Raw genomic sequence first — 23430 nt, 5'->3', positions numbered from 1 at the left:
CGCTCCCGTTGTTCAGTCCCAGCGCCTGCCAACCTAGCTGTTCAAAAGCACTCCCGGGTGCAAGTAGATAAATAGGGACCGCTTACTAGCGGGAAGGTAAACGGCGTTTCCGTGTGCGGCTCTGGCTCGCCAGATGCAGCTTGTCACGCTGGCCACGTGACCCGGAAGTGTCTTCGGACAGCGCTGGCCCTTGGCCTCTTTGAGTGAGATGGGCGCACAACCCTAGAGTCTGGCAAGACTGGCCCGTACGGGCAGGGGTAGCTTTACCTTTTAAGTTAGAGCTTGATTAGCTTATAAATAAATCCAGCACTAGGTCCTGTAGGAAAGGGCTTCTTATTCTTGGGGGGGGGGGCGTCTGCCCAGCCCCCTTGGGCCTGATCCTGCTGCCGCCACCGCCACAGGCCTTCTCTATCTCTCCTCCCAGAGGATGCCGCAGGTGTGCCTCACCTGACGATGCCCCGGGGAGGGACTCTTCCCCACCTGCCTCTGTGTTGCCATGGCGACCTGCCTCCCGGGGCGGACCGGGCACCTTCCTTGGCATCGGGGCAGGCAGAGCGACTCGGCAGCCGGGCAGGATGAGCCTCTCGCCGCCGGAGCAGGGCCTCCTCCTCCGGGGAAAGGGGGGCAGCCGGCCCTGCAACCTCGTCCGGGTCTTTGTGAGCTCAGCGCCTTCAGGTGCCCCCCGATGTGCCGCAGAGGGTGGGGGGCAGGCAGGCAGGAAGAGGCCTGGGCGTGGGGTGCAGGGCTGGGCCTCATAAGATCAGAGATGCAAGGGAACCCAGCGGTCATCTAGCCCAACCCCAAACTTGCCATGCTGAGATCTCGCCAAAAGCATCTCAACATTTGGCACGATATCAGAGAGATGAGAGTTTGAGCAGCGGGGTCAAATCGTAGCCAACCAAACTTTAATTTCCTTCCTTCCTTCTTTCTTTTCCTTTTTATTCTTGTTCTTCCTTTCTTTTCCCTATTTATAATTTTGTGTTTTCCTGTATTTTTGCATTTCATAATTCACTGTGTTGGTGAAGGCATTGCACAATTCTTTTGTTTTGTTTCTTTATTGTTTGCGCAATCATATTTTATTTTGTACGTATGTCATATGTATATTGCAAATAACAAACGAAACAATAAACAGATTGGAGGTGGCTCAGAGGGGCAGCGCAGCGCAGTAGTTAGAGCGTCTGTCGGTCAGGGCTTGGCAAAAAGAGAGAGGGTCGAGATAGTGAATTTTGGGGTCTAATGGGGATGTAAAAGGGTTTGGATTATTATTTTTTAAAAATGGAGGAAATGGTTAACAATAGGCAGTCCTTTTTTCCCTGGGGGGGGCGCAGGGGTATTTGCTGTATTTATTTTCCCCAATTCGAACTAGGAAATGGTGGTTTTTTTGAGTCGAAATGAGAGTATCTCTAAAAAATTTTTTAAAGGGGGGAAAAAGCAATGACAATAGGACCCAAAAAGGGGGGAATGTCCAGGAGATTCTTTCGAATTGTTTTTATTAGGTATGTTGGAGATCTGGTTGTAAAACTGGGAAAACCAAATAAATAAATTTATTTTTAAAAAATTTAAAGGAGAGAGAGAGAGCAGGGTTCGAGTCCTGCCGCTCGGGGGGGGGGGCATGAAATTCTCTTTGGGGGTGTGACCTGTTGTGGGGCTGCCCCTCTTGGCTCGACCTGCCTCGTTGTGGGGAGAAGCATGTGGGCTGCCTTCGAGTGAAATAAATAAATTGGGGGCCCCTCGCAAGCAGAAAGCTAGCAGCTCAAAAAAAAAAACCCTTCTCCGATTCTTCGGTTACAGACATGGAGGCAGAAAGAGAGGCTCTGATGGAGTCGGCGTACCCCGAAGTCCAGGCCTTTTGCCAGAAACACGGCTTGATGTTTGAGGTGAGGACCGCCCCCCCTCAAAAAACCCCCCACCCCTATCTCAGCTCAGAGCCAGCTGAACGCGCCTCTTGGAGCAGAAGGGGTATTTTTAACACAGGACCGGGGGGGGGGGGATATCCAGCCTTCTGACGCACTTTTGAAGCACATTGAGAGTCCTGGGAACTTTCTTCCCCAAAAAGCCGGAAGAATTCTTGCTAGGTTTGGTGGGAGAAGATATTAAGAAGAGGTTGGTACTAAAGGGTTAAGAGGTAACAAGTCGCTCTAATCACTGAGCAGCTGGAAGTCATTAAGCATCCAGGAATGTGAGTTTTTATAAATAGTCAGTTTACCTGTGTGTTTTTCCTCCGCCCTCTTTTTGACCTGACTCGCAGACTCAGTTTGTGGCCATGGGCGTGCTTGCTGTTATGAGTTAAGTTAGAGTAAAGTTTTCTTTATGCCGGAGATAAAAGCATGTGTGCTTTTATTGCCAGGTTTTTTTTTTTCCTTTTGTAAATAGTTTTTTTCCTGACTTCCAAAGTGCTTGCTCCAGGATTCTTCATTGAAAGGTACTGGCTCTCCTGCCTTCCTTCTACCGCTGCACGAAATTCTCGGCTGAGATAAGATTTATGGCGTTGGAAGCGCACCGGACGTTTACTTAACATTAAACTAATTAAAGTTTAATGGACAGAAGATGGATCAAAGATTATATTTATATGCAAGAACAGCAGCTAGAGTTCAGGAGGAGACAAAAAGAATGGAGTCAATTTTCGATTGATATAAGTGAGAGCGGTAGAAATATGAAAACCTTGGCAGGGTTGAAGTAAATCTTACGTCCTGTTGTAATATCTAATCAACGAAACTGTGAATTATAGAACGGAATAGGAAAACTGGTGGAAGGACGGAAGTCAACAGCTCTGCGGAGCATAAAGTAGGATATATGTAATAAGATTTGATGTTTAATTGGTGTTGGTGGGTGATCTTAAATCTCAGTAAAAATTATTATTAAAAAAAGAGAGAATCCTGGGAACTATAGTTTTCCCGGGAGGGGTGACGTGACGGCGCAGGATTCCTCCCCCTGCCTTTAAACTTGCTAACCCCCCCCCCCGCTGAATCCGGTCCTAGGTCATTGATTTGAGATGGGGCGTCCGTGACGTCACAGGCGCTGGCCAAGAGCCCCTCTTTCTGGACGAGATTCGGCGCTGCCAGGAGCTCTCGGTGGGGCCCAGTTTCGTGGTGAGTGACGGCGTCTCCTCCTTAAGGGGGGCTCCCCGGGGGTCAAGGGGGGCTTCTATGGGGCTGGGGAAGGGGTTCTCGCAGGAATCTCTGCCCCCCTGCGGTCGGAGGCAGCGATGCTTTTGAATGCCGGTCGCTGGAGAGCGGGCTCTGGGTTCGAATCCCACTTGGGGTTCCCATAATGGACACCTGGTCGGCGGCTGTGACTTAGATGAATCCCCTCTTTGGCTGCTGCAGGGCTCTTCTGAATTTCCTAGGATTCTTAAATGGAGCCTCCTTGGATAGGAGCAGTCTACCTTAAAAAAAGAGGGAGAGCAAGAATTGGGAGGAAGAACCTGGACTTAGATGGGCTCCTCTTGGGCCTGATCCAGCTGCTGTTGCCACAGGGCTCTTCTGAGTTTACTAGGGTTCCTCAATGGAGCCTCCCTGGACAGGAGCAGTCTAGCTTAGAAAGGGCGGGGAGCCAAAAACGGGCCGTCGCTCTTGCCTCCGGCTTGGGGGCTCGTGAGGGCAGGAGGCTGGGCTTAGACGGACCCCTCTTTGCCCCTCTCTCGCCCCCCCCAGGCTCTCCTCGGGAGCCGCTACGGCCCCTGCCCGGCCCCCGTAACCATCGGGGAGGAGGAATTCGAGGCCCTGGCAGCCCAGCTGCAGCAGGAGGAGCCGCAGGCATTGCAGATGCTGACCCGGCGGTACCTGAAGGACGAGAACGCCGCCCCTCCGGTGTACGCCCTCCAACGTCCCCTGCCCCACGGCGAGGAGCAGAGTTTGGTCCTGGCCCTGCGCAGAGCGGCCCGGGAGGCGGAGAGGAAGGGGCTGATTGGCCAGTGCCAGCGACTGCGCTACCACAAATCAGGTGTGTTTCTGTGACCAGCCCGTTTCTGCAAATTCCCCTCCTCTAATTTGACGCATCGTTTTATTGTCACGATTACTAATATATTTAAGAATAGTCATAATTATAGATTACCGTATTTTTTGCTCTATAAGACTCACTTTTCCCCTCCTAGAAAGTAAGGGGAAATGTGTGTGTGTCTTATGGGGCGAATGCAGGCTGCGCAGCTATCCCAGAAGCCAGAACAGCAAGAGGGATTGCTGCTTTCGCTGCGCAGCGATCCCTCTTGCTGTTCTGGCTTCTGGGATTCAGAATATTTTTTTTCTTGTTTTCCTCCACCAAAAACTAGGTGCGTCTCGTGGCCTGGTGCGTCTTATGGAGCGAAAAATACGGTATATAAGGGACTCTTTTTCAGCCGGAACTCAGTTCTGGTAGAGAGAACGAGTGAGTTCTGGCACCTCTTTTTAATAACAACAACAACAACAATAATAATATTTTTGTAATTCCACCCATTCTTTTATTTTGGGTTTCCCAGCGCACACACTCATAAAACTAAACATAGAACTACTAACACACAACCAAAAAGAGAGCACAAGAAGAAATACAAATAAAACATAGCCACGTACGGAAACTTATGCAGAACGAATAATCAACTATATATATATATATATATATATATATATATATACCGTATTTTGTTTCTTCTCTTCCAGTCGACTTCCTTCATCCTCAACACGGTTCTCTTTTCCTTTTTAGCAAGCTGTCTCCTCCTTAATCTGCAATCCCCCTTTTTCCTTTCTGTTTTCAATTTAAGCACCAGAATATATTTTGCAAGAGTTAATCAAAACAACTCCAATTATCAATTTGAGGGCCCTGCTTTCCTGGGTATATTCTCCTTATTTCCCCCATTCTGTTTGGGCTGAGGGGCTTTTGTGATTCCAGGACTGTCCCGGGGAAACCGGGACACTTGTCGGGTATAATAATAATAAATAATAACATTTTATTTATATCCCGCCCTCCCCAGCTGAAGCCAGGCTCAGAGCGGCTAACCACAATAAAAGTAACCCAGTTTAGCTAAAATCAAAATCAATTAATTTAAATTCATTCTAAAATCAAATTAATGGCAACCATTGGGATGGAGTTCTGTGAGGATGCCTTCTGCCACTCCTCCTCACAGACCCGCCCTCTTTTTCCAGATACGCACCGGGAAATTGAGGCACGCCTCTTGGGCTCGGGGCCGGAGGACGAAGGGGCCGCGGTGGTCTTCCTCCGAGAAACCGAGACCTCCCCGGACGAGGAAGAGGGCGAGGAAGAGGACGAAAATGCCCGCCAGATGCTGGAGGAGCTGAAGGGCACCGTCGCCAGCGCCTGCCCCAGTTTGCTCAGGGTCCACCGGGCGCCCCGAGACGCGGCCCCTGGTGCCCTTCGCCAGAAGCCGCAACCCAAACACCTCAAGGAGCTGTGCGACCAGTTTGTAGCCGTCGCCAACTACCAAGCACTCCGGGGCCTGCGGGCGCGGGAAGAGCACCCCGGCGGTGGGCGGCTGCTGCAGGAAGTCGGCCACCACACCGCCCTGGCCCAGGAGCGTTGCCGCAGCCCATGCTGGCGACCAGAGCTGGTGGACTCCCTCTGCCAGCGCCTGAGGGACAGTCTGGCACGGTGCCACCCTCCCCTCGTGGTCCACGGGCCGCCCGGCTGCGGCAAGACCGTCCTGCTGTGCCACCTGCGAGGGGCGGCTTGCCAGGCCCTGGGACCCGAGGCGGCGGTGGTTTTCCGACTGCTGGGGGCATCGCAGGACAGCTGCGGGCGCGACGCACTCCTTGCCAGCCTCTGCCAGCAGGTTTGCCTGGCGCTGGGGCTGTGCTCGCCGGGCACCGGTGACCCTCTCCTGCGCTTCCACCACACGCTCCTCGCGGCCTCCCGCAAGGCCTCTCAGCCTCTGGTCTTGATCCTCGACGCCACGGAGAGTCTGGGCACTGCTTGGCTGCCGGCGGTCTGCCCTCCCGGGGTGCAGCTGGTCATCTCTGCCCGGGATGAGGGTGGCAGCGGTGGTGCTTTCGGCGGGGACCCCTTCGTGGTGGCCCCTCTCTCCGCCGAGGAGGCTGGCAAGGCTCTGTCCGAGAGCTTGGCATCTGCAGGGCGTACCCTCCAGCCAGAACAGCAGGCACTTTTCCGGCAAACTTTCTCCAACGGCGGGCAGGCACTGCCACTGTCCCTCGCCCTTGCCGAGGCTCATCGGTGGGCATCGTACGGCCCGCTTTCGGCCCTGGCGGTCCCGCTCACGGCCACAGAGGCCGCGCACCGCCTCTGCGGGCGCATGGAGGAAGCGCACGGATCCGTGTTGGTGGCGAACGCCCTTGCCTACCTCGCTTGCGCCCGGTGAGAACCTGCGTATGTGTGCTTATCATTTTAGTGTAAATTTAATTAAGGTTTATAGGGGAACATACAAAACTTCATCACTTTCTTAACCGAACCGAGGCTTTTATATACCGTATTTTTCGCTCTATAAGACGCACCAGACCACGAGACGCACCTAGTTTTTGGAGGAGGAAAACAAGAAAAAAATATTCTGAATCCCAGAAGCCAGAACAGCAAGAGGGATCACTGCGCAGCGAAAGCAGCGATCCCTCTTGCTGTTCTGGCTTCTGGGATAGCTGCGCAGCCTGCATTCGCTCCATAAGACGCACACACATTTCCCCTTACTTTTTAGGAGGGGAAAAGTGAGTCTTATAGAGCAAAAAATACGGTATATTAAAAAACAAACAGCAACCCTGGAAGGTAGGTGAAGGTGGTGTCGGGTAGTTCCTCTGCCTGATTTCCTTCCTTCCAGGTCTTATATAGATTAAACAAGATACAACAGCCCTGGGAAGGAGGCAAAGCTTGTGTCGGGGAGTTCCTCTGCCTGATTTCCTACCTTTTTTGTGTGTGTTTTTGCGCAGGAACGGCCTCTCCGAAGCAGAGATTAAAGATGTCCTGTCCCTGGACAACGAGGTCCTTTCCGAGGTGTACCGGTCGCACCCTCCGCCGGGCAAAGGGGTCCTCCGCCTGCCGCCCTTGCTGTGGTCCCGCCTGCACCGGGATTTGAACCCAGAGCTGGAGGAGAAGTGGTCTGACGGCTTCGTGCTGATGGGCTTCCTCCACAGGTCAGGGGGCCAGCCCTCTTCCTCCCCTCCTTTTCGGGGCTGCCAAGGGGTCTGGAAAAAGGGTCCCGCTTCTGCCATGAGCGCAGCAGGACACCTGCTTGGCATGCAGAACGTTCCAGGTGACACGCTGGGCACTTCCAGGTATGCGGAAGTAGTTTAATGGCGAATTTTGGACACAGCGGAGAGGTAGAGGATTTTGGATTATCATAGAAGATGCGGGAGGAAATGATTGACAAGAGGGACCCACAAAGGGGAGGGGGAAGTCCAGGAGATTCTTTGGAATCTTGTTCTTATGTTGTAGGTTGCATGTGCGACTGTAAAATTTTGACCTGGAAAAAACAAATTTATACTGTATTTTCCCGTGTATAACACGCCCCCGTATATAAGACGCCCACTATTTTGGCAGACTCCAATTTGAGAAAATGGGGGGAGATTGGATCCGTCTATAAGATGACCCACAATGTTGAATTTTGAAATAAGAAAACCTAGTTTTATACTCGGAAAAGTACAGTATATATAAAAAGAAACTTAATTGGCAAGAGAGAACTGTTGTTAAGTGATAGCTAGACAGACAAATGGTCTGGCTGGGGATCAGGTCAAATTTCTACGTCCTTCTTTAAACCACTCCATGAAGACTAGCCCCTTCGTTTTACTTTTAGGGGGTTGGGGGGCAGAGCTCGGACGCTGCCGGCTTCGCCCCCCTGAATTGCATATTGAGGTGGGGCTCGGGATGCCTCCAGAGCCCGAAACCCCGCTGCCCATCCGAAGCTTGTCCTGACCATCCCTCCTTCCTCTGCCCAGGGAGTTTTCGGCGGCGGTGGAGGAGCGCTACCTGTCTCAGCCGGAGGACCGCGTCCGGCGCCACCTGCTTCTGGCCGATTTCTTCCGGGGGACCTGGAGTTGGGGGGCCAAGAAGCCCGTCGTGCTGCCCTCCTCCGCCAAGCCTGTGAGCGTTGACAGGAAGGTGAAGCTCTGGGGACCCCGAAAGCGCCAGGAAGGCTGGCAGGGGGAGACACCAGGGCGTGGGACACCGGGGGGGGGGCTTTCCCTTGCTGGCCAGACGAGGGGGGGTTCATTTCATTTCATTCTTTTTTAGTCTTAATGTTTTCATTTCATTCTTTTTATTCTTTATTTTTTCATTTCATTCTTTTTTATTCTTTATTTTTTCATTTCATTATTTTTCTTTCCTATTTTTCATTTCATTTCATTCTTTTTTATTCTTTATTTTTTTTCATTTCATTTCATTCTTTTTAATTTATTTTTTCGTTTCAATTCATTCTTTTTTATTCTTTATTTCATTCTTTTTTATTCTTTATTTTTTCATTTCATGTCATTCTTTTTAATTTATTTTTTGTTTCAATTCATTCTTTTTTATTCTTTATTTCATTCTTTTTTATTCTTTATTTTTTCATTTCATTATTTCATTATTTCTATGCTTTATTTTTTCATTTCATTCTTTTTTATTCTTCCTTTTTCCATTTCGTTTCATAATTTCCTTATTTTTCATTCTTTCAAAAAGCCCCGTCTTCGTTCCCTCTCGCCCAGGTGACGCCGCAGCCATTGTGGTTCTCCAGCCGTCTTCCCAACCAGAGGAAGCTGAGCGAACAGCCGTTCCACTTGCTCCACGGGGGACGGATGGAGGAGCTGTGCCGAGACGTCCTGGGTGAGCAGGAAAAGCTCCTGCGCCTTCGTTGCCCCTCTTTTCCACGGGAGAAACATTGGAGGGGATGGAATAGGACGTCCCTCTTTTCAGGGGAGAAACGTCGGAGGGGGTGGAATAGGACGTCCCTCTTTTCAGGGGAGAAACGTTGGAGGGGATGGAATAGGACGTCCCTATTTCCAGGGGAGAAACGTTGGAGGGGACGGAATAGGACGTCCCTATTTCCAGGGGAGAAACGTTGGAGGGGACGGAATAGGACGTCCCTATTTCCAGGGGAGAAACGTTGGAGGGGATGGAATAGGACGTCCCTATTTCCAGGGGAGAAACGTTGGAGGGGATGGAATAGGACGTCCCTATTTCCAGGGGAGAAACGTTGGAGGGGACGGAATAGGACGTCCCTCTTTTCAGGGGAGAAACGTCGGAGGGGGTGGAATAGGACGTCCCTCTTTTCAGGGGAGAAACATTGGATGGGATGGAATAGGACGTCCCTATTTTCAGGGGAGAAACGTTGGAGGGGATGGAATAGGACGTCCCTATTTTCACGGGAGAAACGTTGGAGGAAACGTCCTTTCTCTCTCCCTCCAACAGGGAACATGGCCTGGATCTCCTGCAGGGTTGCTTCCTCTGGCGTGCGGATCCTGGCCGCAGACTTTGCCCTGTGCCTGACTCACGTCTTCTGCCCGGATCTGCCTTTGGTACGGGATTGCCTCCTGCTGCTCCTGGATCCCAGTGCGGACGATGCTGAGGGCCGTTTAGGTGGGTCTGTTGCTCTTAAACCATCTCCACTTTCCTGACCTCTGAAGACAAATCCCTTCCTTTTGGCTAAGCCTACTCTGTAGGGTTGTTGTTGCGCAGATAAAACGGGGAGGGCGAGAACCAGGGAGCCTGAGTTGAGCTGCTCGGAAGAAGAGGCGGTTTGGGTGCAAATGCAATAACGAAATACCATATTTTTTGCTCTACAAGACTCACTTTTTCCCTCCTGGAAAATAAGGGGAAATGTGTGTGCATCTTATGGAGCGAATGCAGGCTGCGCAGCTATCCCAGAAGCCAGAACAGCAAGAGGGATTGCTGCTTTCGCTGCGCAGAGATCCCTCTTGCTGTTCCGGCTTCTGAGATTCAGAATATATTTTTTCTTGTTTTCCTCCTCCAAAAACTAGGTGCGTCTTGTGGTCTGGTGCGTCTTATAGAGCGAAAAATATGGTAAATGCCGTGTGTATTGTTGCAGGAATTTATAGGTTGGGTGGGGTTGCCCCTCCAGCAGATATCATGCACATGCAGCCCACTACCAAAATCAGCACAATCGCTTTTGTGACTTTTGTGACTTGTCCCCACAAAACACTTCATCATAGTTTCTTCCTGCCTATTCCAAGGGCATTTGCTGCACGATACCAAATGTAAGAATTCACTGATCAATGGATCTATGTACTGGCTCACTAGAAAACTTCAGAAATTCCTATAGACCTGTGAGCTCAGCTCCTCAGCAGCCCCTCTGCCTGAGTGATAATCCCTGGCATCCTGATACCTGAGTGCCAGACAGGTAGCCATGCCAGAAATAACAAACCCAGATGAAGACAAAAGGGTGGGATGAACTTGGCTGGGAAACAGGGAAATGTAAATATCTCTTTTGTTCCACTTGATGGGTGTTTGGTGGAGGGCGAGGGGAACCATGGGGCAGGGTCCAGGATGCTCAGATTACGGCCCCCAGACCTCCCCTTTCATGATGCATTAGTGATGTAGTTTGGGGGGGTATAAGATGGGGATTAGCAGCTAATAAAAGTTTGGGTTCTCTTTTGTTCGGGGCTTCCATCTTGTTCCACCTGGTGGCAGGTGGGAGTCCTGTCACGACAGTCTTCAGTAAAGACCAAGCCTACTGGCTGCTGTTTTGCTCTCGTATTCCTAGCTGGTGTCCTTGTTTTTTGTCCAATGGAGCCCTCAGATTTCTCCGTTAACAAGGTCCAAATGCAATAACGAAATAAACGCTGTATGTGTGACCCTCCCCTGTCTCCTTGCCCCTCTAGAACCAAACGTGGTCTACACAGAGATGTTGGCGCGGTTGGAGTCGCTGGTGCCCTCGTACCCGGGCGGCCTGATCGCGGGTCTTTGCCAGCAGTGCAAGAGCTGGCTTGGATCGCGGCCCCATCCGTCCCTCGTCCCTCTCGCCGGCTTCCTTGACCCACCGGACGGGCCTCTGCGGAAGACGCTGCCAGCATTCCCCAAAGGTGGGTGTCGGGATTCGCACGGGTGACCCCCACGATATCAGGAGAGCCCTGGCGGGCAGTGACGACTGGGTGATCCGAAACCAAAGCTCCCCAAAATTGGGTCTGTTTTGGGACTACAACTCCCACCCTCCCTGGCTAGCAGGACCAGAGATCAGGGATAATGGGAACTGTCGTTTGAAAATAGCCGGAGACCTGAGTTTGGGAAGCCCAGCTTCTTGCTCTCCTCCATGAATTTCACTGCCCACCCCTACCTCCTGTGGCAGAGAGTTCCGCAGGTTAACCCCCCAAAAGCCCTTCCTTTTCTCCGTCAGCCCAGACCGCTGGACCCACAGCCTGGTGGGCTAGGTGACCCACGCCAGAGCTGCCCCTCTGACCTGCCCCCACAATTTGCAGGCACCTCAGTCCTGGAAGCCAGCCCTGACCAGAGGATGCTGTTGGCTGGCTCCTCGGACGGCTCCATCATCGTGTGGGACACGGAAGATTTCTTGGTGCGCCATGTCCTCCTCGGCCACTCGGGTGAGGATCAGAAGGAAAGGGGGCTTTTGCCAGGCTGCCTGTTGCCATGCCGCCTCTTGCTTGCTAGGGGGGCAGAGGGCGGGCAGTGCCAGGCAGCTGCGATTAACAGTGAATTTTAATCGGGGCGCACTGAGGCCCAGCTCCAAGAGCCTTCTTGCAGTTCCCTCCCTGCGAGAAGCGAAATTACAGGAAACACGGCAGAGGGCCTTCTCGGTGGTGGCACCCTCTCCCATCAGATGTCAAGGAAATAAACAACTCTCTGACTTTTATAATGAATAATACTCTCCCCCTGATTCCTTGCAGCCGAAGTGAGGTGCCTGAGGGTCTTCGCCAGGGGTACCCGTGCTGTTTCAGTCGCCCAGGATCGAACCCTGCGACTCTGGAGCCTGGAGTCTGGCAGGGAGGAAGCCATTGTGCCCGCCGTCCCTGCGGGAGATCAGGAGTGGTGCCAACTCAGTGTGGACGACAAACACCAAATGGTGTACTGGGTGTCTGGCTCAGAGGTGTGTAGACTGGCATTATAACGGGACGGCTACTGTTAATCCTGAACTGTCCCTAGAAAACAGGGGCACTTGGAGAGTCCGGACTGTTAACGGGGAAATCCGAGGGCTCCCTTGGACAAAAACAAAGACACCAACCAGGACAACTTGGAGCAAAACAGCAGCCTGTAGGCTTGGCCTTTATTGATCTGTTGCAACAGGGTGCTCCCCTCACTTGCAGGAGAGAGGAGGGACCCAGAAAAATGGTGTGCAAGGCCTTATATGGACTTTTGAAATTGCCACCCTGTAGATCAAGCCCACCCCCAGAAACATCATGCATACATCACAGAAAGGAGGGGTTGAGGGAGGAGTTGTGGTGGTAACCTGAGTGTCCTGTCACCTGGCTGGTTCCCCCTTTCCCCCTCCCCATGAGTCACTTCCAGGTGACAGAGGGGAGTTTGCGGTTTCCTGCCCCTAGAGGGAAGAGCTGATCATTGTCCTTTGTTCCAGTCTGTGCTGAATCCACTCCCATATGCAAGTTCTTTGTGACCTTGATGGTCTTCTGTCTGGGACCATCAGGGTTGGCATAGCAACTGGGCAGGGCTCCTGTGGATGTGCTGGTATGCAGAAGGGATTATGGTGCCCTGTATCAAACCTTCCCCATTTTGTAGTCCTTCCTTCATGGAGTAAAATAAAAGTGGAACGGTGCAGATCTGACGTATGGTTGATTTTCTATGAATTTATAACAGAAGCGTAGTGTATGTAGTCTGTGAGTGTGTGAAGTTTGTACAAACTGAATGATGGGGGGGGGGGCGTTCCTGCGACAGTTTATTCTGCAATTCCACCGTGTTGCACAATGGGAAATGCCCTGTGCGATGCCCACCAAGAGAATCTCAACAGACCCTCCCTCTTTCCCGCAGGTGGAGGCCTGGCACCTGGGCACAGCGGCCCCCGCTTTCCGGATCCTTCCTGAGCCCCCGGGCGGCTGGCTGTGCGCTGCCATCTTCGTGCCGCGGCTGGTGGTGGCGACGGTGTCGGCAGGGGGCTGCGTCCGCCTGTGGGACAGTCTCAGTGGGCAGCTCCTCTCCAGGCAGCAGCTGGGGGGGCTGCCAGAGGATGGAGCCCCCACCTGCGGTGCTTTGCTCCGGAAAATGGGCAGGATGGTGTCCGGGTTCAGCGGCGGCTCCCTCCTGATGGTGCCTGCTCCGGGGCAGGGGTTGTGGGTGGAGGGGCCGGGAAAGGCAGCCAGATTTTGGGGGCAAATAATAAAACTACAAAGAATAAAATTCTGATTACAGTGGCACCTTGGTTCTCAAACCCAGAATTTCCCTATTTCCCGCCCTCCCAGTGGCGCTGAGCTCAAAGGAAGATGCACAGGGAATCTCAATTGATTTTAAAAGGGATTCCAATTCATATATAGCAGCACCTTGGTTTCTCAAGCGTATGAACATTTATCTTTTGATAACAATCAATAAAAGCAGACAGATTTGTTTTAATCTGGTATATAGGGAAAGGTAAAGGTACCCCTGCCCGTACGGGCCAGTCTTGCCAGACTCTAGGGTTGTGCGCCCATCTCACTTAAGAGGCCGGGGGCCAGCGCTGTCCGGAGACACTTCCGGGTCACGTGGCCAGCGTGACGAAGCTGCTCTGGTGAGCCAGCACCAGCGCAGCACACGGAAACGCCGTTTACCTTCCCGCCAGTGTGGTACCTATTTATCTACTTGCACTTTGACGTGCTTTCGAACTGCTAAGTTGGCAGGAGCAGGGACCGAGCAACGGGAGCTCACCCCGCTATTGCGGGGATTCGAACCGCCGACCTTTCGATCGGCAAGCCCTAGGCGCTGAGGCTTTTACCCGCAGCGCCACCCGCGTCCCTGTATATAGGGATACATCCATGTAAATATTGATGAGCGTCCATAAAAATAGCCGTATTCCTTTTAATCTGGTATGTACTGATCCTCATTAATGTTGAAAACTACAGTGGTACCTTGGTTCTCAAACTGAATCCGTTCCAGAAAATCCATTCCAAAACCGAAGCATTCCAAAACCAAGACAGCGCTTTCCCATAGAAAGGAATGTATATTCCCTTCTATCTCTTTTTCTATAATATGGGCATATTTCAATTGCAATAGCTTCGTTTCTTGTTTTAATATCCCAATTTTTCCCCTATACAATTGTTGTTGTTTTTCTTCTCAATTTCCTCTAATAACTCTAATTTTTTCTCTCTTTTTCCTTCTGAGTTCTGTTGTATAAAGTAATCTCTGGCCACAGCCTTGCTAGCGTCCCAAACGGATATGATATCCACATCTTGGCTGCAATTTAGATCAAAATATTCTTTCATTAATTCTTTAGCTCCTTGCAGTATTTCTTCATCATTAAGTAACGCTACATTCATCCGCCATCTCCTAGACTCTTTCCCCTTTCTCCCTTAATATTAATACAACTGGATTGTGGTCTGAAATTGTTCTAGGTTGCAAAAGGGATTAACCCGTTCCAGACTTTTAAAAACAATCCCTCAGAGTCAATAGCTGTCAACTTTGCCCTTTTCTTGCGAGGAATCCTATTCGGAATAAGGGAACTTCCCTTAAAAAAAAGGGAAACGTTGACAGCTATGCCTAAGACAGCCATTTAACGTGAATTTTGCTATCCAACGAGGCCATTGATCCGTAAAACGAATCAAGCAAGAATAAAGTAGAGCTGGTTTAAAGAGGTCTCCTGCGGAGTCAGGGCAACTGGCCCAACCTGATGAAGGGTATTTGTCTGCACTGGCTGGCAGCAGTAGCCAGTGAATGCATGTTAGGGGGCTAGGGGGACTCCAAGCCTGCCACTCTGAGGCCGCCTTCTTCCCTATAGGTCTCCTCGGAAGGAAACAGCCTCTTGGAGAAGCTACCAGAGAAGGTCTGCTTCGTGGCGCTTTCGGAAGACGAGTCGCTTCTCGCCGCAGGTTTGTCTCCTTGAGATCCTGCCTGCTCAGGCAGCAGGCTGTTTTTCGGGATATAGGGCCAGGACCCCGACATTTGGTGCCCCTTCAAATTCACGCAACACTTCCCAATCCTTGCTTTCCCGAAGAAACGGACTGCAAGATTCGCCCTTTTCCGAATCTTGCGTTGCTGTGCGCCCCTCGCGTGCAAAGGCACGGACTGAGGTGGAGTGGGCGTAAAAATGCAGATAACACGCCAAAAGGCATTCTGCAGGGAGGGGCAATGACCTTGCGAAAATGAGGCAAAATGGAAGACGAATGAGGGGAAATTCGTGTTAGAGATGAATTTTCACGGCTACTCTCCATGAAAAAGTGCAAATTGTCCATCAAATAAAATTCTATTTGATGGACATAGTGTTTAATAATTTTTTTGTTCTTTTTTTTATTTCTTTTTTCCCTTTTCATTTTTTTTTCTTGATTTTACGTTGTGATGTTCTCTTCTTTTTGTATTTAACTTTGCTATACTTACCTTCGTTGTATGTTTGTATTTTAAACCAGTAAAGATTTATTTTTAAAAGGGAGGGGAAAAGAAAAAGTGGAAATTAATGCGGAAGTAACTGAGTGCTGGGACCTTATTCTTGTTGGTCGCTCACAGAGCAAGAGCAGGGACTGGGTAATGTTAGGAACCACCTGCCTGCGAGGAGCCTTTTGCACGTGCTCAGAAGCACTCTTGTCCCTTCTGGCGCTTCCCCCCTGACCAGAGCCTTGCTTCGCAGCGAAGGCCAAACCCTCGTTCAAGCCAAGCTCTGCCTTGCCTTCCAGGCTTTGGGCGCCGAGTGCGAATCTTCCGGCCCGACCCGACAGGTTTCCACCAAGTCCTGAACTCCGATTTGCTGCACGATGAGGAAGTCTGTGCCGCTGCCATCGCTGCCAACAACACCACCGTGTTCACGAGTTCTCGGAGCGAGTGCGTCTGGGTAAGGGGCCCCTTCTCTGGAGGTTTTTAAGCAGAGGTTGGATGGCCATATGTCAGGGATGCTTTAGCCGAGATCCCTGCATTGCAATGGGTTGGACTAGATGACCGCTGGGGAACCCTTTCCAACTCTACGGTTCTATGATTTTAAGAGGCAGAAGGACCAGCCTTCAGGAGGGGGCAATGTGGCAATCGCGAACCCACAAAGTAAGCCCCACCATATCCAAGTTCCAAAACGTTTGGAAACCGAGGTGCAAAGGGCGGTCTGCAAATTTAATAGAGAAACTCAGAAAAATAACACATACATTCAGCGGAAGGCGTTTGACTTCTGAGGCACATTCAATAATGGCGTTCGAAAACTGAAACGTTCGTCAGCGGAGATGGTCGAAAACCGAGGCAGCACTGTATCATATGATAAAACATACCCTCTTTGCTTTTACATTTCCAGCACACATTTGAACGGCTTCTATACAGTGGTACCTCGGGTTACAGATGCTTCAGGTTACAGACTCCGCTATCCCAGAAATAGTACCTCGGGTTAAGAACTTTGCTTCCGGATGAGAACAGAAATCGCGTGGTGGTGGCAGCGGGAGGCCCCATTAGCTAAAGTGGTGCTTCAGGTTAAGAACGGTTTCAGGTTAAGAACAGACCTCTGGAACGAATTAAGTATACTTAACCCGAGGTACCACTGTACAACTTCGCAATTTTACTAGGTGTCAAATACCAGCAGCACATCATTTTCATATAATTTTCTTTCAACGAACAGCAGGTTGGAAACTTCAAGTCCTCTCTCCATAACTTTTCCCATGATGAAAACTGTATATTGTAGCCAAAATCTCCTGCCCAGGGTATCATTACTGATTTAACTTCTTCATCTTTAGTAAACCAGTGTAGGGATCAGATGGGATTACCATGAGGAATTATGATATACATCAGGCCATTGTGTCCACGATGAACGCATTGTGTTGACTGGGTTTGATATATTGACGATAATTTCTGATTAAATCCCATGAGATTCTACATTCATGCCCTTTTGCCTCTACTTCCCATTCCCCTCTTCGTCACAAGTCGCGTACACACTTCGACAGGCAGGCGTCCTGGGTCATCTAAAGACTAGGGGCAGTTTCTTTGCTGTAGCGTTTCTAATTGTTAATCTTAGGATGTTAATCTTACGGCCAGGAAACAGGTTTCACATTAAGGTGATAATGGTCACTGTCCTCCTGGCCATCCTTCTTACCATGTGTACTGATTGTTTATGACCTCCGGGGTTGCTGTATTCCTCCTTTGTAGTTTTCATTCATTTACTCCAGACTATGTATGGAGGGACGCGGGTGGCGCTGTGGGTTAAAGCCTCAGTGCCTAGGGCTTGCCGATCGAAAGGTCGGCGGTTCGAATCCCCGCGGCGGGGTGCGCTCCCGCTGTTCGGTCCCAGCGCCTGCCAACCTAGCAGTTCGAAAGCACCCCCGGGTGCAAGTAGATAAATAGGGACCGCTTACTAGCGGGAAGGTAAACGGCGTTTCCGTGTGCGGCTCTGGCTCGCCAGAGCAGTGATGTCACGCTGGCCACGTGACCCGGAAGTGTCTTCGGACAGTGCTGGCCCTTGGCCTCTTTGAGTGAGATGGGCGCACAACCCTAGAGTCTGTCAAGACTGGCCTGTACGGGCAGGGGTACCTTTACCTTTACCTTTTATGTATGCCTAACTAGTGTTTACAGTTTAACTTTGTCCCCACTTGAGGTTTGTTTGAATGCTCAGAGGAAACCTGATTGGTTCTTATGAGCACGGTGTAAAGGATTCTTTTGCTAATAAAATGGCCTGGTGAGGGGTGTGGAGGAATGCACTTTCTCCGAGAGCCTTGCTGGTCAAAGCCTCTTATTTTAATCAGGGTCCGATCCTTTCCTTTGGCCTCAGAAGGCAACAAACCAGAGACTCTTAATCTCAGGAGAATTTGCTTCCGGGTTTCCGGGAGCCAAAACGTTCCAAAACGGAGCCGTTTGAGAACAGAGGTTTGACTGTGGCGTTCCTCTCCCCAGGTGTGGCGGCTGGGCCAGGAGGGCTGGTTGAGGGACGTATGGGGGGACCAAGGACCACCCGCCACCCACCTGACCCTCTGTGGCCCCCTGCTGGTGTCCGCCTCTCCCCACGCACCTTACCTCCGGGTCTGGGACCCCGGCGACGACCCCGGGCGCAAACCCTTGCCGCCTTGCATGGCCAGCGCGAAGTGCATGGGGCTCTCCGGCGGCGGAAAATACGTCTGCTTCCCCCGGTCCCTCGAGAGCTGCGAGCTGGTCCTTTGGGACGTGGAGGAAGGCGAGTTTGTTTATTTATTTCGTATATGATTTTTATCAATGTCTTTTTTGACACGGTATTTCCAGCATTCCGGTATACTGTATGCTGAAATGGCAGAGTTGACTTTGAAATTAAGGGAAAGAGATGATGATGAATGTAAATAAGAATGGAAGGACTTTATTGTATATACACAGAAGCAAGGTACACAGAGGGACACGGGTGGCGCTGTGGGTTAAACCACAGAGCCTAGAACTTGCCGATCAGAAGGTCGGCGGTTCGAATCCCCGCGACGGGGTGAGCTCCCATTGCTCGGTCCTTGCTCCTGCCAACCTAGCAGTTTGCAAGCACACTGGTGCAAGTAGATAAATAGGTACCGCTCCGGCAGGAAGGTAAACGGCGTTTCCGTGCGCTGCTCTGGTTCGCCAGAAGCAGCTTAGTCCTGCTTGCTACATGACCCGGAAGCTGTACGCCGGCTCCCTCGGCCAGTAAAGCGAGATGAGCGCCACAACCCCAGAGTCGGCCACGGCTGGACCTAATGGTCAGGGGTCCCTTTACCTTTTAAGGTAGTCTCTATCGGAATATATTGTATTTAAAAATGGGTTATCAGAGTTTTTAGGGGGTTAACTAGGTTGGGGTAGCTGGGATAGCAACCTGAAGCGTCTGTAACCCGAGGTATGACTGTAAAATATTCATTAAATTAAAAAACCCACCTGTGCCCCCGCAGGAGAGGAGCGCGAGACGCTGGACACCTCGGCCGCCGTGCGGTGCCTGGAAGTGGCCCCACAGCGGAACCTGGCCTTTGTGGGGCTGGCGTCCGGGACGGTGCTGGTCTTCCCCTTGGACTCACCGCAGGACGTCGGGTGCATCCCTCCGGCAGAGAACCGGAAGCCCGTCTGCGCCCTGGCCTTGGCCCGGAGCGAGGAGCAAGTGGCCGTGGCTTGCGAGGACCTGGTGCAGGTCTTGGACGTGGGTCGGGGGGATCCGGGGCCCCTAATCGACCAGCCGGCCTTCTCCTTCTACACCCAGATCCCAGGCGCCGACATCTCCTGCGTGGCCCTGCTGGGCGGCTACCGGGTGCTCTACGGCATGACCACCGGGCAGCTGTTCCTCTACCACTGCCCCCGGGGCCAGGTGTTCGCCCTGGAAGCCCATGGAAGCAGCGGCGTCACCTGCTTGCAGACCAGCCACGGGGAGGCCTGGGCGCTCAGCGGGGCGGCCGACTCTCTGCAGTGCCTCTGGGATGTGGATCGGTGCTGCTGGGAGCATCGGATGTCTTTCCAAAAGGTGTGTCTCCCCTCCGGATACCGCCCTGCGCCGTCCCAAGAATGTTGTTTAGTCGTTCAGTCGTGTCCGCCTCTTTGTGACCCCCTGGACCAGAGCACGCCAGGCCCTCCTGTCTTCCACTGCCTCTCGCAGTTTGGTCAGACTCATGTTCATAGCTTCGAGAACACTCTCTAACCATCTCGTCCTCTGTCGTCCCCTTCTTGTGCCCTCCATCTTTCCCAACATCAGGGTCTTTTCCAGGGAGTCTTCCCTTCTCATGAGGTGGCCAAAGTCTTGGAGCCTCAGCTTCAGGATCTGTCCTTCCAGTGAGCACTCAGGGCTGATTTCCTTCCGAATGGAGAGGTCAGATCTTCTTGCAGTCCATGGGACTCTCCAGAGTCTCCTCCAGCACCAGAATTCAAAAGCATCCATTCTTTGGCGATCAGCCTTCTTGATGGTCCACCTCTCACTTCCCAAGAATGGCCATCGCCTAATCAGGGGTCAGCAACCTTTTTCAGCAGCAGGCCACTCCGCTGTCCCTCAGACCTTGTGGGGGGCCGGACTACATTTTTATTTTGGAGAGAGAAAATGTACGAATTCCTATGCCCCACAAATAACCCGGAGATGCATTTGAAATAAAAGCACACATTCTACTCTCTCTCAAAACACCTTTGCCATGTCTGTTCCTCATTCCCAGGAAGATTCCTTCGTGCAAGGCGTGCTCTGCGCCTGCTTCTCGGCGGATGACCGGCTGCTCTTCACGGCCTCCCTCGATCAGTGTGTGACGGTGTGGGACATCTCCTGCGGTGAGCGAGCCCCCCGGCCATCTTTGAACTGCATGCGACGGTGGCTTCCCCCGTTGAGTCTCCAGCTGTCTTTGGACCGCAATAGCCAGCAGGACCAGTGGTTGGGGATACAGTGGGCGCTCAGGTTGTGAACATGATCCGTGCGGGATGCACGTCCGCAACTCACAGCGCCGCATCTGTGCAATTTCACACTTCTGCACATGCGCAAAGCGCTATTTAGTGTTTCTGCGCATGCATGAGCGCCGAAACCTGGAAGTAACGCATTCCAGTACTTCCGGGTTTGGTGCGAAAACACGCAACCTGAAGCTTCTGTAACCCAAGGTATGACTGTATTATTATTATTGTTATTATTATCAATTGAATTTACCGTATTTTTCGCTCTATAAGACTCACTTTTCCCCTCCTAAAAAGTAATGGGAAATGTGTGTGTGTCTTATGGAGCGAATGCCGGCTGCGCAGCTATCCCAGAAGCCAGAACAGCAAGAGGGATTGCTGCTTTCACGGCGCAGCGATCCCTCTTGCTGTTCTGGCTTCTGGGATTCAGAATATTTTTCTTCTTGTTTTCCTCCTCCAAAAACTAGGTGCGTCTTGTGGTCTGGTGCGTCTTATAGAGCGAAAAATACGGTATATACTGCCCTATACCCAGGGGTCTCAAGGCGGTTCACAGAATAAATGAATGGGAATTGAGGGGTGATGGGAATTGTGGTCCGGAAACGGCCAGGGACCCGAGTTCGAGAAACCCTAAGTAGGCAATATTGAGCTAACTTGGGATGAGGCAGACCTATGCATGGGAGACATTTCACACTATGTTTCTTGTGCCACCAGGGGCCCTGTTGGCCGTCCAACTTGTGCACGCAAGGGTGACCAGGATCGTGCCAACGCCGGACGGCTTTGTGGCGGCGACAAGACTCGGCTACCTCATCCGGGAGAGGTTTCTCCGCCTGCCGTCCACCAGCTCTCGCTACGACCCGCTGGGCGGCATCAGAGCCTCATGCAGAGTGACGTCTCGGAGGACTGGCGGAGAGGAGGATGAGGACGTCCCCAGTGGGCAGATGGGGCGCCAGGGGGACCACGCAACCCAGGCCGGGCACAGCCACCTCAACAACAAGCTTTCGCAGATTTGCAGGATTGGGTAAGGGGCAGGGCTATATTATCACAGGACACCAACTCTGGCGCCATTGCACTGGCCGCTGGTTCATTTCTGGGCCCAGGAAACCAAAATACCTGCTTACAAAGCCATTGTACTACCAACCTTACTGTATGCTTGTGAAACGTGGACCACTTACAAACGCCATCTCCAACTCCTCGAAAGATTCCATCAATAGTATCTCTGAAAATTTGTACACATCACCTGGGAAGACAGGCGAACTAAGGCCAGTGTACTGGAAGAAGCAAAGATGGCCAGTGTCGAAGCAATGATTCTTCAACATCAACTTCGTTGGACTGGTCATGTTGTGCGGATGCCTGACGATCATCTTCCAAAGCAACTCCTCTATTCCAAACTTAAAAGTGGAAAGCGTAATGCTGGTGGTCAACAAGAGAGGTTCAAAGACTCTCTCAAGGCAAGTCTTTAAAAATGTAGTATGAACACAGACAACTGGGAGACACTGGCCTGCGAGGGCTCCAGTTGGAGAACAGCCTTGACCAAAGGTGTCCTGGGCTTTGAAGACTCTCGAACTCAGGACGCAAGGGAGAAATGTGCTAAGAGGAAGGGGCGCTTGGCAAACCCTCACTGGGTTGACCCCCTTCCCCCTCTTTCTGCTGTTCCTTAAATTTATTTTTAATATCTTCTGCATTTCCAAATTAACGTAATTTGCTCATTTATTCATCTACCTTAAATATATACTCTTATGAAACTGCAGGTTATTACAATAATCCTGCCAATGTTCTTATCTGTTTACAATTTATCTGTAAATATTCAATAAACCATTTCCATTCTTTTATAAAAAGTTTGTTAACTTAATTTCTTACTCCTCTGGTAAGTTTCGCCATTACTGGGTATTCCATAAGTTTTTGTATCCATTCTTCCTTTGCGGGGACTTCTGTCTCTTTCCATTTTGGGGCCAGTAACATTCTTGCTGCTGTAGTCGCATACAAGTTAGGGAAATTATTTTGAGAATTATAAGAACAGAAGTACCTATCTCTGTGGTCCCTCTACCCCTTTCCTACCTCTGAGACCCCTCTACCCTTTTCATAGCTCTGTGGCCCCTCTACCTCGTTCCTACCTCTGAGACCCCTCTACCCTTTTCATAGCTCTGTGGCCCCTCTACCCCGTTCCTACCTCTGAGACCCCTCTACCCTTTTAATAGCTCTGTGGCCCCTCTAGCCCGTTCCTACCTCTGAGACCCCTCTACACTTTTCATAGCTCTGTGGCCCCTCTACCCCTGTCCTGCCTCTAAGACCCCTCTACGCTTTTCATAGCTCTTTGGCCCCTCTACACTTTTCATAGCTCTTTGGCCCCTCTACACTTTTCATAGCTCTATGGCCCCTCTACCCCTTTTCTACCTCTGAGGCCCCTCTATGCCTTTCCATAGGTCTGTGGCCCCTCTAACCCTATTCTACCTCTGAGACCCGTAAAAAACTATAGCGTCTCAATTCCTCCTTTTTCTCCAAAAGTTGGCCGGCAGGGTTCTCCCCGCCTTCCTTCTTCAACCCCCCCAAAAAACAACCCTACAAACTTAAGCCGAGACAGTCGGCGACCGGTCCCTGAGCTCACACTGCAAGATTTGAAACCCGCCTGACGCGCTAACCGCTCCGCCGCGCTGCTTTACCACACCCTCTTGCCGCCCTGAAAAAGAACACAAGGTCCCAGCCCTCACGGTTCTGTATAAAGGGCCGAGATCCGTGCCCGAGTGAGGATTCGAACCCAAGACGCGGCGCTCTAACCGCTATGCCACTGCTGCCTCTGGCAACTGACCGGAGGGCATTTTCTCGCGACAGCAAAACCGGGTCAAAATCCTCGATTCCTTCTTTTTTAAAATAATTTTTATTGATTTTAACATATAAATTTTATAAAACGTACCACAAAACTTATCACTTATACAATCTTTTTAGACTTCCATCAGCACCTCAAATGACCCACCGTTTTAACCATTTCTTATGCAGTTCTTAACTTTATATTGCCTTTACATCTCTTAACAAATCATCCTCCCCCTTCTCCATTTTTGCAATCCTTCCAATAATTCTCCTCACAAAACTTCTTGCAAACCTACAAACGTGGTCTGATCTTCACAAATGCTTTTCAAA

At 51.2% G+C, this 23430-nt stretch overlaps 1 protein-coding gene across 1 annotated transcript; it reads left to right on the top strand.

Moving 5' to 3' along the window:
- The first annotated feature begins 563 nt into the window (after nucleotides 1–563).
- NWD1 (NACHT and WD repeat domain containing 1) lies at nucleotides 564–22235 on the top strand. The gene is made up of 19 exons (XM_083421360.1): nucleotides 564–675; nucleotides 1792–1877; nucleotides 2979–3089; nucleotides 3654–3942; nucleotides 5115–6297; nucleotides 6858–7061; nucleotides 7863–8025; nucleotides 8607–8724; nucleotides 9310–9477; nucleotides 10740–10940; nucleotides 11334–11456; nucleotides 11760–11959; nucleotides 12856–13131; nucleotides 14789–14879; nucleotides 15678–15832; nucleotides 17860–18136; nucleotides 18840–19399; nucleotides 20076–20184; nucleotides 21010–22235. The coding sequence occupies exons 1-19, from the start codon at nucleotides 576–578 to the stop codon at nucleotides 21318–21320; spliced, it is 4725 nt and encodes a 1574-aa protein (XP_083277486.1). The 5' UTR covers nucleotides 564–575; the 3' UTR covers nucleotides 21321–22235.
- Nucleotides 22236–23430: the final 1195 nt, after the last annotated feature.

Source organism: Podarcis tiliguerta (genome assembly GCF_965153285.1).
Source record: "Podarcis tiliguerta genome assembly, chromosome: 18".
NCBI lineage: Eukaryota > Metazoa > Chordata > Lepidosauria > Squamata > Lacertidae > Podarcis > Podarcis tiliguerta.
Note: the sequence above shows the minus strand (reverse complement) of the source record. Positions and strands in the feature narration are given on the sequence as shown.

Excerpts from the sequence above, each read along its gene's own strand:
- NWD1 (XM_083421360.1), top strand. The coding sequence starts at position 576 with ATGAGCCTCTCGCCGCCGGAGCAGGGCCTCCTCCTCCGGGGAAAGGGG. Across the intron at positions 3,943-5,114 it reads ACTGCGCTACCACAAATCAG|ATACGCACCGGGAAATTGAG; the intron begins GTGTGTTTCTGT and ends CTCTTTTTCCAG. Across the intron at positions 19,400-20,075 it reads ATCGGATGTCTTTCCAAAAG|GAAGATTCCTTCGTGCAAGG; the intron begins GTGTGTCTCCCC and ends CCTCATTCCCAG.